Below are 19,221 nucleotides of genomic sequence, written 5' to 3' on the forward strand. Positions count from 1 at the left end.
CTTTTTATACAGTTTTTTAGGCAGATTTTTGCAACAGGATGAGTTGTATACTGCTTAGGGTTATCTGAGGTGACCTTTAGATTTATGGGTGCTCTTTAGCGGGCTGGCACACTGATAAGGAACAGTATATTTCCTACCCATTTATCTTTCAGGCCAGGCGGCCTCTAGATAAGGAACTGGTCCCTGGAACCGGGTGGTATTTCCTCCCTTCCTGGAATTTAGTGTGTCTGGCCCCGCCTGCTTGGCGCCTTAGAAGCTGCCTTACTTGAAATGGCATTAGTTATGTTTTCTTGTCAGAAGCAAATTGCACATGTTAAAGTTATATTTTATGCTTACAATACAACAATTATATAGTGAACAGATCAAAGTACATGTGTAAATCATTTGCATGTGTATGCACAGACCCTCACCCAACTCAGTGCACAGGAGATCTGGCTGAGTAGATAAGCTAATCCACTCGCCATTCTTCTGGCCAGCATACTTTAACACCATCCTGCTAATTTATTTATGATCTCTGCTTCCTCCAGTCTTCCTTTTGTCTTAAAGGGGACATTTGTCTTAAAGGGGATGTTTGTCTTAAAGGGGATGTGCCTTTCCTTGGGTAACTACTTTTGCTAGGGGTAGTTTTCTAGGGCAGGAGGGAACTCTGGTATGCATGGGGAGTGGGAATAGGTCTATGTTCAGTATTTACCTTATATCGTTGTTAGGCTTATTACTGTGTGAAGTTTGGCATTTAAGACATTGGTTTAATTTAAATAAGATCAGAATTCTGAATACCAACTAAAATGTGGCTTTATTTAAGTAATCATGTTAGCGTTTAAGTTACTGAATGTCCCATTGAGCTAATAAAGGTAGTGATCCTGGTCTTTTATTTCAAGAGAATAAAGGGAAAATAAACATTGCTAATTCTCCCTTTGTATTCTTGCCTGTGGGCAGGAAATAGATGAGTGGAGATTATGAACTAAAGATGTTCTCTGAGAGTTTCTTTCTCCCCAGTAGGGTGTAGAAAGCAGATGCTTGAGTGATATTCTCCGAAGAGACATATGCACAGTCCAGTACATTTGGTTGCTAGAAAAATGTGTTAGAACTTCTATTTATGTGTGTAGACTTCTATTTATTTCTGTGCGTGTGTGCGTACATACACTCAAATCATATACCTTTCTTTGTGCCAGGCAATGTCCTAAGCACTTTACATGTATTAACTCATTTAATCTTTACAATTTTATGAGTCAGGAATTATTATCTCTTGTTACATATGAAAAAACCGGAGAGCAGAGAAGTTAAGTAACTTGCTAAAAATTACAGTTACTAAGTAGCAGGCATTTGAAACCCAGAAGTCTGACTCCAGAGCCTTTCTCTTAATCTGGAAATTGAACTTTATTAATTTGTGCATGGATCAATACTGGTACTATTACATTGTTCATATAAGTGTCCTACAGTTATGTATGCTTTGAGAAAGTGTACTGAAGTTAAAGGAGGAATTCCGTAACGCAGAATGTCTTACAAAATTCTAGTTACTCATTTGCTTTGGGTGTACTGGGGCATATAGTTGTTGATATGTGCCTGGTTACAGATTTATGGATTTTATTACCTAGTTTTAAGTAAACTTGTCCTTAAATTGCAAGGATTATTGCAAAGAGATTATTGCAAAAATTACTGTGAATTACCTTTAATTCACACTGTGAACTAAAGGTCTGCTACAAATACAACCTAAATGATCAAGAAAATGACAAAGTTGATCCTTCTCCTGTGCCTAGTACAAGCTCAGCCCTGTAACAGGGTAAAACAACTGTGATCCAGTTGGATATGACAAGAATAGTCTTCTCAATTGGAACTATTTCTGTACATCCAGTAGTGTTTATGATGAATCTCTTGCCCTAACCAGTGATAGAACAAGTATAATTCTTGTATATATATAAACAAGAATTTATATATATACATGTATATGTATTTGTATACACACACATACACACATACACTCTGAAGGTGCAAGGGTGTGAAGGTGCCTAACTGAAGAGCTTGGTACATTTGAGGTAATAACCCATAGGGAATGTTTACATTTGCTGTCACCGGGAATGCACTGATGGACTCTTTCCTTTCTCAATTTTTTTGCTGTTAAATTAATTTGAGATATATACTTCATACTGTATCCAATTTTTTTTTTTTTTTTTTTTTTTTTGGGAGGCTGGCTGGCACAGGGATCAGATACTCTGGACCTTGGTGTTATCAGCACTATGATCTTACCAACTGAGCTAACCAACCAGCCCCCAAACATTTTTAAAAAATTTCTTTATACCCTCTCTATTTCAGACCTACTTCAGATCCGCCTGTAGAGAAATGAATTTACATTGTTTATCTAATACTAATATCTGTTATTTTGCAGTCATTCTCAGATGTCTTTTTACACATTTTTAATAAACATTTAAATTGTTTAAGATGCTCAGTTATAAGATGCTATTGGCCTGTTAGGACCCATATACAAGAAATCTCCTTCCTTCCATCTGTGTCTGTGTGTAGTGTTGTAGGGCTTGTTTTAATTAACATCCTGGGTAGTGATTAATACATTTTGGACCTTAATTTTGGTTGGCATTCATCATTAACTTTTGTATGCATGAAACATTGCTTGCCAATTATCAGGTAGGTGCCATTCTAGGCAGTCATTGAGGTACTGAATAAGACAGGGAGAGCTCACTATCCTGCTTTCCATTTAGGGAAAAGAAGGCAGGCCAGTATATAGCCAGGCCTTAGAAAAGACTGTGATGTTTGAGGCTATTAATTAACTTTGTGATAAATGACTGCTTTGGCATTTGTATCTATGGTAGAGTATTATATTGTGCTCCACCCCCTAATGGCCACACCTGCACACATTCATGCTCTGTTTAGTGCCCCTCCCTTGAGTCTGTCCTGACCCTGCATCTTGTGTTAACTGATAGCCTGTAGCAGAGCTGACACAATGCTAATTCCTAGGTCTGAGCTTTAAGGAGGTCTGATAGCTTTTGCTTTTCTCATCTTGGAAGCCAGACACCGTGCAAAAGCCTGTCACTCTATTGCCACCATGGTAAGTGGAAGGCCATGATACCCAGGTGGAAGAGAATCAGTGAAACCAGCTAAAACCAAGTTCCCGCTGACAACTTCCACTATCTTATGAGCAATAGGAATAAGCCATCTTAGAAGTGGATCCTTCAGCCCCAGTCAATCTGGCTGTTGCCGCAGGTCACAAATACAAGCTTAGATGATCTCCCCTCCCTGCCAAGACACTGAGTTGTGAGCAGATGCATAAAATGGGTATTGTTCAAGACTATTAAGTTTTGGGGTAGTTTATTATGCAGCAGTAGATAACCAAGATAGCGTTAAAGTGGAACTCTTGTATTCTTAATTTTCTCCTTGCCACTCAGGTAAGGCTGTGTGAAAATTATGTGGTTTCCACTTTTGCTTGCAAGTTGGGATTCACTATCTCTCTAAAATATAGTTTGTATAATGTTCTAAAAAAAGTTTTGATATCTCTAATTGGACACAATTTTATGGTATTGTCCATGGAGTATAATAGTTGTTACATATTTAATATGTGCATTGGATCAAAAAGTTTAACTCCATTTCAAAATGCTCTATTAAAGATAATCTGTTATTCTGTGGGCCACTTTAATAGTGCAGAACTTGACTTTTTTTTAATAGCAGAAGGTTTCTAATTTCCTTTGTGCTGCAGTAACAAAGAGGGCAATTCCTCTTTTATGTGTATAGATGTCAAATAAACCTAATATATATTTTTTTTAAAACTGCTATTAAGCAGTTCATGTTATAGTCAGAAGAAAGACTATATAACATTTTGGAGCATTTTTGTCTTAGTCAACAGTAGGACTCTACCATTGAGAGGACTTTTATGTTTTGAAATTATTTCTTGTACAAAAATATTTTTATATAACATTTCATATTATATATTATATATTGTTATTTATTTCTTGTTTTTTATATTTTATGGTTTTACCTGTATAGTTGTGGCTTTCTCAAAATAAAGCAGCAATAGACAGGACACTAGGTTCCTGGACCCAAAGTTTATTAATTTATTGTTGCTTTTGTTGATTTATTACTTTTTTTTTTTTTTTTTTTTTTGGAGCATCACTATGTGCCAGACTGTGTATTACAAATGGAGGAGATTGAGATGTGGAGATTTCAAAGATAAATAGAACACATTTCCTTTTCTTAAGAATCCTCTTTAAAAAAGGGAATGTCGGGGCTGGCCAGTTGGGGGCAGAGAATTAAGAGATGAAGTAAGAGTAGAAGACAGAGAAACAAATCCAGTCAGGCCACACAGGCCATCACCAAGAGTTTGGATTTAAAATATACATATCATATGGGTGGTTTCATTTTCTCTTTATATTTTGGTTACTGCTTAAGTTTTCCATATAATTGTGAATTCATTTTTTTAACAATGACACAAATTTACATTGAAAAAAAGAACAAAATCAGTTGTAAAAAGTTCATGCACAGCCCAGTCCTTTCTTACAGCTCATTCACAGTTTAACAGGCTCCGTGGATTTCTCCTCCAGACCCCTGTTTTGACGTTCTGAATCCATACTTACTCTCTCCTCTTCCTACATTTCTCTTGTTACTCTTTCCAAACTGTATTTTAAGATATTCCCTTTCTTTCTTCTTTATCCCAGCCACAAAAAATAAAAAAAAGAATGTCTCTTCCCCTGATTCACTCTTCTCCATCCAAGCTGACTCTCTTTTCTTGTTTCTTAGAAGCTCCTTAGTACCAGAGGGCTTTTGCACTTGCTGTTCACGTTGCAAGAAATGTTCAGTTCCCAGATCCTTGCATAGGGCACAGCTCACATGTAACCATTTCAGAGAGGCCAGCCTACTCTGGAGTTGTTCATCCACTCAGTGAAGACCCGTGCAGTCTGTAGTTGCTTTCTGTCTCTATCACTAGAGGCTTTCTCGCAATTAACAGACATTTTCATTATCATCTACAGGGATGTTTTACTTGTTTATCATCTGTCTCCTACAACTAGAAGGTAAAAACTCAGCAAGGACAGGTTCCTTGTCTGTTTTTGTTTACCAGCCAGCATCTAGAATGTTTGCCATATCACCAATGTTGTAGTAGTAATAACAATTACTGAGGGCTAGGCACTGATCTAAGTACATGTTTTGTTGAATTTGTTAGTGTTTTAAAAAAATAAATAAAATGGTTTTGTGGCCCTTCTTCCTGCAGACTAAAGCTTTCGTTCATGAGGGGGACAGAGGGGAGCTGGTGAGGTAGAAGAAAGCAGCCACTGCTGGAATCTGCCCAGACTCCTCTACCCTGTGCCCCCTTCCTGAAGTGGTTTCAGTATTCTCCCTGATCTTCTCTGGGAGCACCTGAGGGATAGGGGTGACTCCTGCAGAAAAAGGGTGTCAACCCTTCTAATTTGGGGGCTTCCAGGGCTTTATACTCTTATGCTAGCCCACCCTAGATAAGCATATGCATGAGTTTTGTTTCTCCTTATGGGTGCCTCGATCCAGATGTGGGGTTAGTGTTTGCCCTGGGACTTCAGCATTAATTGAATTCTGTCCAGCTTTTTTATTGTTTTAAGAATGAGAGCAATGTTCTTTCTAGCTTTCTACATCTGATTAATGGGCAGTTCTTGCAGCATGGTAATTTTGAGAAACTGAAAGAAATTCAGAATGGCTAAAATTAAAAGCAGGAGTATGGTAAGGCAAGAACGTGGGCAAGAGCTCACTCCCTGAGGACCTTTTACAGCAATAACAGGATATTTGGACTTAGATTCTAAGTATAGTTTAATAGTTGTATTTTAAGCAGAGATGTAACGAGGTAAACTTTGTATTTTAAAAAGACCTCTCTGGGGCTAGCCAGTTAGCTCAGTTGGTTAGAGTGTTGTGTTACAACATCAAGGTCAAGGTTTAGATCCTTGTACAGGCCAGCTGCAAAAATAAAAATAAAAAGTCCTCTCTGCTGATTGAAAAAGGCAGAAGTGGACACAAAAAGGACACTTCAGTGGTCTAGGTAAGAGGGCGTGAGGGCCTAGACTAGGATGATTGTGATAGAGCTGAAGAAAATGAACAGGTTAAGAGATGTTTAGGAGGTAAACTTAAGATATAGTTAATTAATTCATTGAACATTTATTAAATGCCCTCTCTGCACAAGTGTTGGAGTTAATGCAGGAAACACAAAAAGCCTAGGCTCTGCCTTCATGGAATAAGTGTCAGGCTTCAGACTTGAGTCACTGCATGGATGGTGGTGCCATTTGCTGGGCTAAGTGACTCTGGAAGAAGAACGTGCTTGAAGCTGTGGTGGCAGAGGTTACAAGTTTTGAATGTTGAGTTAGAGGTCAATAAAACATCTCTTTGGTAGACTAATCAACTTTTTGGTGAGCACCCAATTAAGAGAAACCTTTTAATGTAGACCATGACATGTTCTTGAGGTTTAGTTGTTTATGAAATGACAGCTGAATTGTAATTGTTCCCCAAGGAATAGTGTCATGTCACAAATATAGTTTAGATCAATTAAAGGTAGTTCAGAAAGGCACTTGGTCTTTACCAGTGGAGAATATAATTATTGTGGCTTATACATTATGTAGTGAAACTCAAATATACTTACTATATATTGGTTTACCATCTTCATAAGCTCTTAAATTTTTCTCTTTATAATTGTGACGTTTGTTGTGTGCATGCATGCAATAAAATAATTGACATCTGGAGAAAAATCATTGGTATTAGAAATGGTAACCCTTTGACCTTCATACAAATGAAATTATTAATACATGACTATTTTTTAATGAACAAATGAATTTATTTCAACAAATGAAGTTATCTATAAAGGTAAATCTTAAAATGTATTAAGTTCTTACTGTCTATCTTGCAGATATAGTTGTCAAATAAAAAATAAATCTGTACTTAAATGAGGAGAGACTATTTGAAATGATTATCGTTAAGAACATAGAAAAGGGCAATTGTACTAGGGGAAGGGTGATTATTACACTAGAGAGAATTCGCTGACCATGAGACAAGTAAGTTACATCTTGGAGGTCAAGTACAAAAGGGCTTTCCTTTTATGGGGTGAAGTGAGTGAGGCTAGAAGGGTGTAGGGAAGTAGGATGAATGGGTGGCAGTGACAGGATGAGACAGTAATCAGAGAATGTTCTACCCTGATCTTGGTCTGTTTTTCAGAGGAACCTTTTAGAAAAGCTTGTGTGCTGGCTCAGGTTGAGGGTATATCAAAGTTCAGGGGCCTTGGGGAAGGAGAGAAGCTGAATTAAGGTTTAATCAATCAGGGTGTGGGGCTTTTTCCGATTGATCAGTGGAGGTAGATAGTTCAGCTAATCTTTTATGGGTCAAAGAATGGGAATTTGGAATGTCTGTGTCTGGTTTTGTTGTAAGTAAATAAGGGGTCGTTCAATCATATGGAGAAGAGTGGTCTTTTGCAGTAAGCTCTTTCCAGGAACACAAAAGTGTGGGGGTATTTCCTAATCATCACTGATTTTGATGATTACAGGGCTCAGGTAAAATTCAACATTGTCACAGTGCTCAGCACTTTATCTGATTTTTAATCTTCATAATAACTGAAGTGTAATGACTTATAAGCCACACTGTGGTGAATATGATGAAACTGAGGACTAGAAAGTCTAAGGAGTTGCTGTGTTCACACTGCTGGTTACAGAGAGCGCTAGTGACTCTCCTTCAGAAGTGCATAGCAAGTGGAATATCAGGAGGTGTTGTAGGACTAATGCCAAATAAGAGAACTTTGGTTGTTTATTGTTTATATTACCTAAAGAGTCCAAGATATATATTTAGTCCATCTGTTACTTAGGCCTTTCTTGTTGTGAGTACTGACTGTGGCTAGATTAAGGGATTTACTTTTTTGTCTTGTTTTTTAACTACATTAGGATAATTTATAGAATCCATAGAGGACTTGAATTTACAGACTAAGAAAGGGCAGTATAACAAGGGCTCCAAACCTAGGAAATAGAAAGTAATCCTAAGTCTGTGTCTCTTCTCTCTAACAGTATTTTTTAATAGGAGCACAGTTGACATTTTACACAGGAACATCCTCATTGTGAGGGACAGTCCCATTCATTTCTGATGTGTGACATTATAGCCTTTGCCCACTAAATCCCAGAAGTGCCCCCTAGTCATTGTGACAACCAAACAAACATGCTAAATATTTCCAAATGCCACCCTAGGGAGATGATGCAATCTACAGTTTGAGAACCTGACCAGGCAACCAAGCATATTGCCATCATTATGACTCAGCTCTAAGGACATTCAGTGCCTACACAATTTGTTCTAAACCTCAGACTCCCTTGACTTCCAGTCAAAGGTCAACTTCTTGACCAGTTTAGATGTCCTGGGCCTGGTCATGTTTCAGTATTGTGACTCACTTGGTAGCCTTGTGGATGAAGGTGGATATTGTTCAGATAAAATTACACATGTCTAAAATAGTTAAATCCATCCGTTTATAATGTACTAATTTGGTACCAAGTGTGCACAGTTTATTGCCTGTCTGGTAAGTGATTTGTATGCATGTTCTTACTTAATTCATATACCAGGCACCAACAGTAGGTAGAATGATCCCTATGTTGTGAAGGTTAATTTGACCAGGGAGATATAATTGATACACAATATATAGTTGAGCAGAGTTAAGAAGAACAAGGACAGGAATAAAAGCGTTTCTGATTGTCAGAATATTCATTTATATACTTTTTGTGAACAAAAGACTAATGGAAGTTAAATGGAGAAAGAAACCCCTAAAGATATATAAAATTATATAAAATGCTTTTCCTTCTTATCTAAAATTGTTTTATCAAATAACCTTCAATATGTTTTAGCAAATATGTTTTGTCAAAATATGGTTTATCACATAACCTTGAATGTCATATCACTGTGTGGACTTTATTTATAAAATTAGAACAGTTTCTTTAGTTATAAAATTAGATGTGTAGACTAGATGATTTCTAAAGCTTCTTGTTATCAGTTGGGAAGTATTTGACTATTAAAGACATGATGTAAATACGGCCATTTGACTACAGAAATTGATTTTTATTCCATCCTTGAAACCTGCTAAAATGAATACAAATAAAAATGGCACAAATTCATGAAAATTAAGAAAAAAAAAAATGGGCGAGACAACAATAGGCAATTATGTCAGTGAAATTTTGGTGTCTGCAAAATAAGTGGATAAATGGTCATGACTCAGGAAACCAGAGAAAGCAGAATACTGAGCTTGCTTGGTGCGAGGAATTCAACCAGAAACCTGCTCATTAGTATGAGAAAACCTTGAGAAGACTCAGAAATTATAGATATACTTTACTGTTAAAGGTGGATTTATGTGGTAGAACTGAAAAGAGTAGACTTGGTTGATTGTTTGTATGAGAATTAGATCACCAGATGTTCTTCCCATCAGATAAAACCAAGAGTCTGCCCCTCCACACCCTCGCAAAAGACCAGAGGTTTCCTGAAGAGGTTGAAAAAGAGAAACGTTAGGCTCTAAGACACAGATAGATACAGCTGAGGGCTAGAGTGAAATGTCACAGTAGAAATGAGGGAATTATTTCCTTTAAGTAAAATTATGCATGCTTAATGTTGGGACTTCCAGGGTTCTGGTGGCCAGGCTTATACCTCCTCTTAGGAGATTGGAGAATTCTTCAGGGAAGTGCCTAGCCCAAGAGAAAAGAAATACAGATACTGATATCTGAGACGCTCTTGATGAAAAACTTATCTGCCCTGTTTACAGTGAAACCTACCAATTGTCAAGTCCCATGTATGAAAGCAGGACTTCCAGTTAACGTTTAGAGCCTGAATCTTAACTTTTTACAACTGGTGGTTAGAGGATTACCAGACATCTGAAGAAAGCCTGTTATGTAGAAAGAGACCAACTCACAAAACATGAAAGGGGAAACTAGGAAGAAGCAGAACCTGTAAGATCCAAGACAGGGAAGGACTGCTATCATTAATATCTTCAGAAAAATGAGAAAATTATATTGTTTCCACAAAATATAAAAATACCACTAAAAAAGGAACAAATATAAGAAAGTCTGAGTAGTAGTAAAAACATTTGATAGTAGAAATGAAAGAATCAATAGATAAATAGGAAATGTAGTTAAATCTTTCATAAAGTAAAACAGAGACAGGAAAAATAATAGAGAAACTTAGAGATTCAACTCGGGAATTCCAATATTCAAATAGTAAAATTTTCAGAAAGATAAAGCAGAGAAAATGGGGAGCAAGAATAAAGTAGGGGGTGGGTGGCTCAGGTCACTGATTTTTTTCCCCCACCTTGTAGTAGTAGTTGATGCTTTAAACTCTGTAAGTATAACTTTTACATTAAAAAAAATTATTTAAAATGAAATTTTAAAAAGCAAAAAATAGCATGTAAAGGTTAAAAATATATAAGTTTTGATTGAAGGCCAATAAAATTTAAAGTGGGAAGGAAAAAATATCATTTTGATTTCTTAAAGTGCTAACTACTTATTTCAGGAAAATTACTTTAATTGCCATAGTTAGATAAATTGAGGAACAATTTTTGCTAGTAAACAGCAGCAGCACAGCAGCAGCATAGTTCATGGAGGAAGTGACAACTACATGAGTTTGTAATCAAGAATCTTGCCAAAGAGAGCAGTTTTCTCTCTGCTGATAAAGAAGTATTCATGATTTACCTTCATTATATAGTAAGGCTTTTAAAAGTTGTGTGAAATTCCAAATAATAATTCTTTTATTCAGGATGTATTTATTGGGTGCCTATTATGTGCCAAGCATTGTTTTAAATGATTTACTTATGTTGACCCATTTAATCCTCAGAACAGCCCAATGAAGGGTAGGTCCTATTTTCATTTCTATTTTACAGATGAGGAAACTGAGAAAGTTAGGTAACTTGCTCAGGTTACTCAGCTGATATTTATTCTGGCAGTTATTTTGGAAGAGATAAATGGATTTTGTTGTAAATCTTCTTTCAGCCACTGAATGCTTAAAAACTGATCTAAGCCAGTCTACTCCTTGGTTGAATAATGGACTCTAAATGCTGACCTAGTAAAAGAACCTAAGTACTCCATGATGACCATCCTAGTGGATATTACAGTACACGTGGTGTCCTTTTTCCTCGCCTACCTTCTAATCCTACAGGTGTTCATGGTTGATATTTAATGTGTGTTAAAATTGTCCGGATAGCAACCTAAGAATTCTGGTTTAATTCAAAATTTGTGAAATATAGCTGTCACTGAAGTGATTGGTATGAAGAAATGTAGCAACTTATTTTACAGTGTTTAGCTTCATTTTAGGTGTTCATGGAAAACATCACAGTGTGATGCATGTAGCAGGAACTTAAATATTTGTCATTAATCAGTGATGCGTAGCATACTACAGCATTTCCTAAGGTTCAGTATTAGTATATTACTTTCAGATATGAATGTTACAAATTTGGTTGGTTTGTTTTTCCTAGTTCAACTTTGTGGGGAAGCTTTTGGGTCCACGTGGCAATTCTCTGAAGCGTTTGCAAGAAGAAACCTTGACAAAAATGTCCATCCTTGGAAAAGGTTCCATGAGAGACAAGGCAAAGGTAATATTCATTATTGACGGTAGCTACTTTTTTAGTCAAGATATGTACTTTTAAACCATCTATCGTATTATATATAGTATATAAAAGGTAACTAGGCTCTCAAATGGAATTATATGAGTATATTATATAAGGTAATATATTTATGATATTGTGTAGAAAACTGAGTCACTCTTGCTAATCTCAGAATATGTGAGATCTTAAAACTGCATCTGTAAGCTTTATATTCATACATAACATAAAACTTCAGTACTTGTAGTTTTGATTTGAGATGTAATATGTCACCTTGTGGGAAGTATTAAAATTATTATGAAGAGAAATAAAAGTTATTTATAGTCTCACAATCACTGCATTTTAGATTAATTACTTTGGATCATTTTTTCCATACATATGTTTCATATAGTTTAGTTTATAATGTATATGCTTTTTTTCTTCTTTTTGACCTTTATTTGTTAGTATATGCATTTTATTGAGCTATTAAAATTGATTCTACATGTTTTAATAATTGCTTACTGTTCTGACAAATAGTTGTTCTACTTGGCAATATGACGCTTTTTAAACAGGCTAAAAATTACTGAGTTATTTTTATTGATAATTTTCATAAGTATACCTATTCCGAAAGACATTTTTATGTTTCATAATGTGTGTCACTTAACGTTGTTCTCTAATGTCACTGTTCTCTCATTGTTAAAAGATTTGTATTACTGAGAACCAAGTCCACATTTAGTGATCACTTACCATGAAATGTTGAGCACAGTGATCATTTTAGAATTGAAAGTTATTTAGATAAAATTCAGCCTCCTCATAAAAAATTTCATCTAAATAATAGCTTTTATAACGAAATAGCCACTATTTGTTTATTGAACAGCACTGTGAGTCAGGCACAGTGTGAGACATTTTGCAGGCATTGCTCCATGTTATCCTTGGAAAAATGATGGAAGATAATATTTTCCTTATTTTACATGTAAGGAAACAGATTCAGGGAACTTGAGTATATTGTGTGGGTTAATCAGAGAAGTTCATTGTATTGTTTAGTTAACACAGTCAATAAAACCATAGTTTTCTGACATCAACACCTGTATGTTTTATACTACAGCAGTGGAAAACATGATATGTGTCAGACTCTATGGAATACTGTTTAAAAAATACAGATTTCTATATCCCAGCTTGTTTAAAGTCCTCAAAAATGCATTTTCAATAGGTGTTTGAAGTGATTCTAATGCACAGCCAGGTTTTACTAACTACTCACTAAGCATTGCTATCTCAAATGATGTTTCTTTGATTACCTGACTCATCTTTCTGGTAGTGGAAGAAAATGAAAGCATGTATTAGCCAGTTGGTGAGAAATTATGTGTATCTTGTAGGACAGTACTCCACCCATGCTGAGGCCATCTGGTAATGGGCTACATGATATGAACAGTGAAACCGATGAACAGGTGTCTATTGTCCTTATTTGTTGTTAAGAGAGTTTCTTGGTCAGAAGCAATGTTTTGTGTAATCAAGGCATCCATCAATAGTTTTGTAGGTGGAATAGAAGCAAGAAAGGCAAATCTTTATCTAGATTGTATCTTCAAGTAACAGCAAGTGCCTGGCTATCCATATATTGAAAGGGACCCTAACTATTATTAGCTTCCTATTAGGGCTTGGTGATCTTTCTAGATTATGTTGTCATATCAAGGGCTTGTGGTGGTTCTCTGCTGTTGGCATGTTGGGCACTCAGCAATGACAGTAGCCAGTAATTTTTGTTGAGGAGAATCTGTATTAGGAAGTAATGCATAATTTCTGTTCTTGTCACTATGGTCACTTAGTTTATGAACACTTTGAGAAGCACTGAAGTGGTTGAGGAATGAGGTGCTCTAACTTTTGCTGCCATGAGTCCTCTTGACTACCTGGCTGAGTGCCTGCTCTGCATTAGCATAGAGCACTCTGTTTTTACACTCTTGGGACTCTTTTTCAGACCACTTATCACCCATTCAGTAATCCTCTCATTTCCATGTCTTTGATCACATGGGTCAGCTAATCAATATGGGGATTCTGCAAGTGGCTGATTATTCACATTCCATCAAGACATCCAGGAACTGGAGGAATAGCAAATGTATTAGTTAGTTTTTGTGGCTTATAACAAAATACATGGAACTGGGTAATTTATAAGAAAATGAAATTTATTGCTTATAGTTTTTGAGGCTGTGATGTCCAAGGTCCATTTGGTGGTAGCAACAGTGACCCAGGGGTCTTACATCTCAAGATGGTGGAAGCAGAGAGAAACAGACTCTCCTCTTCTTTTAAAGTCCTCGGAACAAGGCCCCTGACCACCATTTTTAATCTATTCACTACTGTACAGTCCTTCAAGTCAATCACCTCTTCAAGACTCCACCTTTCAATTACCATAATAGGATTTTCCACCCTCTTAACAGTCACAGTGGGGGCTAAGTTTCTAATACATAAAACTTGGGGGACACAATTTAAGCTTCATTGAGTTTTGGGGGGCATAATTCAATCTGCTACAGCATACACAGTGGAGTTACAATCAACTAAGCCCACTGTCAAAGGACTAGGCCCAAAAGTCCATTTGTTTCTTGTCTCCATAAGCCCCACTGTGATTGGGGGATTTCAGTGAAGCACCATTAGCTCAGAGTCAATTCTATTAATTCTCAAACTATCTAGGTATTTCTTCACCTCAGTGACAGTCACTCTAGTAAAAGGTCCCAGATCCTTACTGGGATGAATAGGAGGAAGTGTCTCACACTAGGATAGATGTTATGGTTATTATATGTGAGCAGCCTTCTCCTCTAGATTTAATTTAGTTCTCTTATTCTCTGCATCTATGGGGCAAGCAGAGATCTGATGGTAGGCCAGGGAGATATAAGGAGTAGTAGTAATGAAGAATGAGAATTGTCATCTTCTTTCAAGGAATACCTCAGCTGTTCAAGCAGCGTAGGAAAGGGCTCACCAGATAGGCTTTTGCTGATGTAGAAGGCTCAGTGGGGTTTTAGCATTGGGAACTCAGAGTTATTTGAATCCTGCCAAATTTTGCCAATCCAGTTCTCAGATTTTCACTGTTATCCGTTGTTCTGTGCTCGCAGAAGAGAGGGCTGGGCATCTGCATTGTCATTCAGCAGTATACAAGCTTGAACTCAGCATCATTCTGTGACTACAGGTAGTAAAACCTCCTTGGATACTTCTGGATTTGCAGGCATTGAATTGATAACATAAAGCCCTGAGTCTGTTATTACCTTCTTTAAACTCTTGAGTACAGGAAAAAACAGCCCATTTCACTCCACCCCACCGGCCTTATCTTTCTCTTGCCTGCTGTCACACTGTGCTGTAGCCTCTGCCACATGGCCCATCAGTTATACCTTTATAAGCATTTCACTGAAGGTGTCCACAGGTGATAGTTTAAGTAACAGGTTTACTACTTTAAATGGATACTGCCAATATCCCATCTGCTGTGTTGTAATCAGATCCACACTGCCTGAACACTGTAATATTGATTTCAGTTGATCCTTTTTACTACTTTAATTTTAGTCTACAGAAATTGTCAGTTAATAATATGTGTGTTTCTAAAGAGATTCTCATTTCTTAGTATTAAAAGCTCATCCTTTTAGACTCTCAGAGTGCTTGCTCTTTAAGGACTACTGCAAACTTTTTTTTTTTTCTTACATCGATGAAATTATGGGAGTGATCACTGATATGTATCAGCTGGTAATGTAACGTAATAATCATGATAATTCTATGGTCTGTTGAGCCTTTAGTTTGTACCAAACTTCATGGTAGATATTTTGCTCACATCATCTATAGGATAGAATAATATATTATTTAATACTGTAGTTATGTAATAATAGGCGTAATTCTAAAAACTTTTTGTGTGTGTTAACTCCTTTATTACTATAACAACCTTATGAGATAGGTACTACATTATTGTTATCTTCACCTGAAATTATCCTTTCAGGATGAGGATAATTTAACTTGCCCAAAGCCATAAAGTAAATATTGGATTTTGACTTTGAATACAAAACTTCAAAGTTTGTGCTCTTCCCCAAACATCACATTGCCTCTCATCATTGATCTATGGATAGTCTGGTGATAACGTCTCACACTATGGAGTTGTACAATGGCTACAGTTATGATGAGAAATCATCTCTATCCCACCTTAAGTTTGGGATAGAAATGAAAATGCTTAAATATGAACCAATAATTAGAATCTTTTGTTAAAATCATTATTTTGGTGCCATTATTAGAAAAGGATTAGAAATGTTTGTTTCAGTAGTTCATGCTTTCAGAGATGAACTGCTGTGCATAGAATCCAATTCTTAAAACTGCAGCTAGGAAAGACAGAGTTTCAGATCAAATGGTGGAAATGTTCTGATTAGAACGATGAACTGTTAGTTGGCATAAAAGAATGTGCCTTTTATACTCAAGACAAATTTCAAAGGAAATGTATAGGATAGCTTATATTTACTCTCCCTTATTTCAGATATTTTTTCTTCTTTTCTTTGTTTATGACCCACTTTCCATAAATGTGGAGGAGACTAGCATTTATTGACTACCATATGTTAGGCAATGTACTAGGCTGTATATAACTCCTTTTGCCAGATATTTATATAAAGATGTACCTTGAATTCTCAATGATCCTGCATTAGTATACATGTGTTAACACCAAATTAATTTTGCAAATTAAGGCTATATATAATCTGTCTAAACTCACACAGCTCATGACTGGCATAGCTAAGATTCAGGTATATCTGACTAAATCCTTTTTATGCTCTGTGTGTTAGTCTTCCTTTTCTTTGGAAGAATTCAAATCAATTAAGTAACAGAAGTTGAAACCTTAGAGAGTGAGTCAAGGCTGTATTGCCTCTAGCATTCGCGTCACTGGGCTGCTGGCTAATGGTGGAATTAAAAGGGGGGGATGTTGAGACTTCCTGGGTTTACCTCTCTTTTGGGATAGGTTTTCTTTTTTTTTTTTTTGACCGGTAAGGGGATCGCAACCCTCGGCACAGTGTTTGCACCACGCTCAGCCAGTGAGCGAACCGGCCATCCCTATATAGGATCCAAACCCACGGCCTCGGCACTACCAGTGCCGCACTCTCCCGAGTGAGCCACGGGGCCGGCCCGTGCGATAGGTTTTCTGAAGAGGCTAGGAAGATTTCCTACCTTTTGGAAATCATTTATGCACAGATTCCTACTAATCTTGATCTGTCTGATTTTAATGTTGAAACTAAAGACTAATAGAAGACCCAGATTCTGGAGATCACGTTTTGTATGGTTGAAAGTTAGAAAAAGGTAATAGAGCAAAATCAGTAGACCCTTAACAATCTGGTTTTTCCCTCCTTCTAATTTTCCCCCAAATTTCATTATGTAAACCCCTGATAAAAGTTTAAAAACCTTTGTCATAATTATTAAAATCATGTAATAAATCTCATTTATTTTATTCAGTTTTGTCGTTAGACATAATATAGTGTCTAACATGTAAAAATGTTTTTGAATGAATATGTGAATGAGCAATTGAACATAGCAATGAATGAATAATTTTTAACCATTCATTCCACAAATATTTGTTGTGATCTACTATATACCAACCACTTTTCTAGACCTGGAGAATACATCACCAAATAAGGCAATACAGTTTCTGCTCCATGGTGATTACCTACGGTCCAGTGAGGGAAAATTTTAAAAAGACAATTAAAAATTAAGGTATTTTAGACATTATAGATAGTGATAAGTGGTTTGTAACAGCATCACAGTTACACAGCGTAGCCAGTGCAGGAGTGAGCTTGGGAGCTTAGCCAGCTTGAGAAACACAAAAGTGGTCTGTGCAGCAGCTGCAGTGAGTTGAGCAAAGGTGACAGGAGAAGGCAAAGGAGCTGGAGCAGGGGATAATGGGTAGTTGATGGGATTCTTTACAGGCCAGCTTCAGGAGTATAGACTTTATTCCAGTGGTAGTAAGAAGGCTTTGGAGTGTTTATAAAAGCTCGGGAGTGACAGGATCAGATTTTTAGTTGAAACCTTCTTCCTCAGGGGCTGATGTTTGCTGTTGAGAATCTCCTATGATAAATACATGCTATATAAGCTTTGAGTAGTTTTTATTTTCTTCTTCTTTTAGTGACACATTTCTAAATGTTGTTTTTCTTTCTTCAGGAAGAAGAGTTAAGGAAAAGTGGAGAAGCAAAATACTTTCACCTGAATGATGATCTCCATGTTCTCATTGAAGTGTTTGCCCCGCCAGCAGAAGCTTATGCCCGTATGGGACATGCTTTGGAAGAAATCAAAAAGTTTCTCATCCCTGTTAGTACAATTTTTCTTGATAGTTAACTTGCACTTTAAAGTCCTTTATTTTAATCCTCGATAATTCTTGTCAGTAATAGTTATTTGCATAGCTCCTTATCTGCTAAAAAACTTTCATATACATCATGTCAATCAGACATCATAATGTCCCTGTGAATTATTTGGCATTATTCCTTCTTTATACATTTAAGCAATAGAGTTTTAGAGAGATTAAATGACACTACTAATGTTACATGGCTAAAAAACTTAGAGAGCACAATCACTAGTTCAGGTTTTGGGACTTCAGATCCTAAGATTTTATGTGACACTGAAAACACTTGACAAATTCATTGTTCTCCAACACAAGCCCATTAGTGACTTCTGTGTGCCAAGCACTGTGCTCTGTATGCAGACATGAATAAAAGCAGTTTTCACCATCAAGGAATATGTAGTTTAGGGGAAAAGAGAAACATCAACAGATGATTTCAGTACAGCATGATAAATACGACAGACATAACCATAATGAGCACAGAGGAGAAAGACCATTTAGCTAGCTTCTGCCAGGTGTTTATGTTTTGTTAACAATTGATAGACTGTTTTAACCCTTTCAGATACCTTGACATTACTAAGAATGTGATTATTAATATATCTCTACCTCTGTTCAAAAATTACTTAAGTTTTTTGTGTGATTTGTATGCTCTTGATAAAAAGAGCTTGTGTGTGATTTGCATGCTCTTGATTAAAAAACTGAAGCATTCAACACTTTGGTTCTGTAGACAGTTTATTTTAAAGAAGCTGACACATCTGCCACACAGCTGTCGGGGTAAGACTGTGTCTTCAGTGATCCCAGGCTAGCTGGTGGATTGACTTATATGCTGCAGCACATGTATTGTGATCATATTATCTGTAAGAAAAACAATTATTTTATTTATAGGTGAAGATATTTTAAATCACAGTTGCCTTCAGAAATTCAACACATGGAATTGCACTAAGTATTTAGTAACCTGGGAACTGAAAATAGTTAATATATTTTTTGGTTTCAGCAAGCAAATGATAGTCCATTTTTATTCATTTTATTCATTTAATTTAAAAACAAATTTTTTAAGTGCTTGCTGTGTGATAGATACATGTGAGCTAATAAAAGACATGATTCCTGCCCTCATGGAGTTCATGGTTTAATGGAAGAGTCAGATATGAGTCATATATTGACTATAAATTGGAACTATAGCATGACCACAGCTAAGGAGAGGTTTATATCTTAGTGCTCATGCATCGTACACCTGTCAGTGCTGACCTAGCAGGTGGAACAGATTCTATTTTCCAAAGATTGCTGCAGTAATACCTCCCATCTCATGACCTTTATAGTCCTTCACCAAGAGGTAGGATCTGATTTCCCTTACCCTGAATTTGGGTTG

At 36.5% G+C, this 19,221-nt stretch overlaps 1 protein-coding gene across 3 annotated transcripts in view; it reads left to right on the top strand.

Moving 5' to 3' along the window:
- The window catches only part of KHDRBS3 (KH RNA binding domain containing, signal transduction associated 3), a 215,032-nt gene that overhangs the window by 67,593 nt on the left and 128,218 nt on the right, over positions 1 to 19,221 (top strand). For all 3 annotated transcript variants that reach the window (XR_010021789.1, XR_010021790.1, XM_063079793.1), the window contains exons 3-4: positions 11,429 to 11,545; positions 17,681 to 17,827. Coding sequence is in view for 1 of the 3 variants with exons in the window: in XM_063079793.1 (XP_062935863.1) it covers positions 11,429 to 11,545; positions 17,681 to 17,827 (264 nt within the window). In the remaining 2 variants the exon portion in view is untranslated. The remainder of the gene's footprint in view (positions 1 to 11,428; positions 11,546 to 17,680; positions 17,828 to 19,221) is intronic.

The sequence above is a fragment of the Cynocephalus volans genome, chromosome 15, assembly GCF_027409185.1.
Source record: "Cynocephalus volans isolate mCynVol1 chromosome 15, mCynVol1.pri, whole genome shotgun sequence".
NCBI lineage: Eukaryota > Metazoa > Chordata > Mammalia > Dermoptera > Cynocephalidae > Cynocephalus > Cynocephalus volans.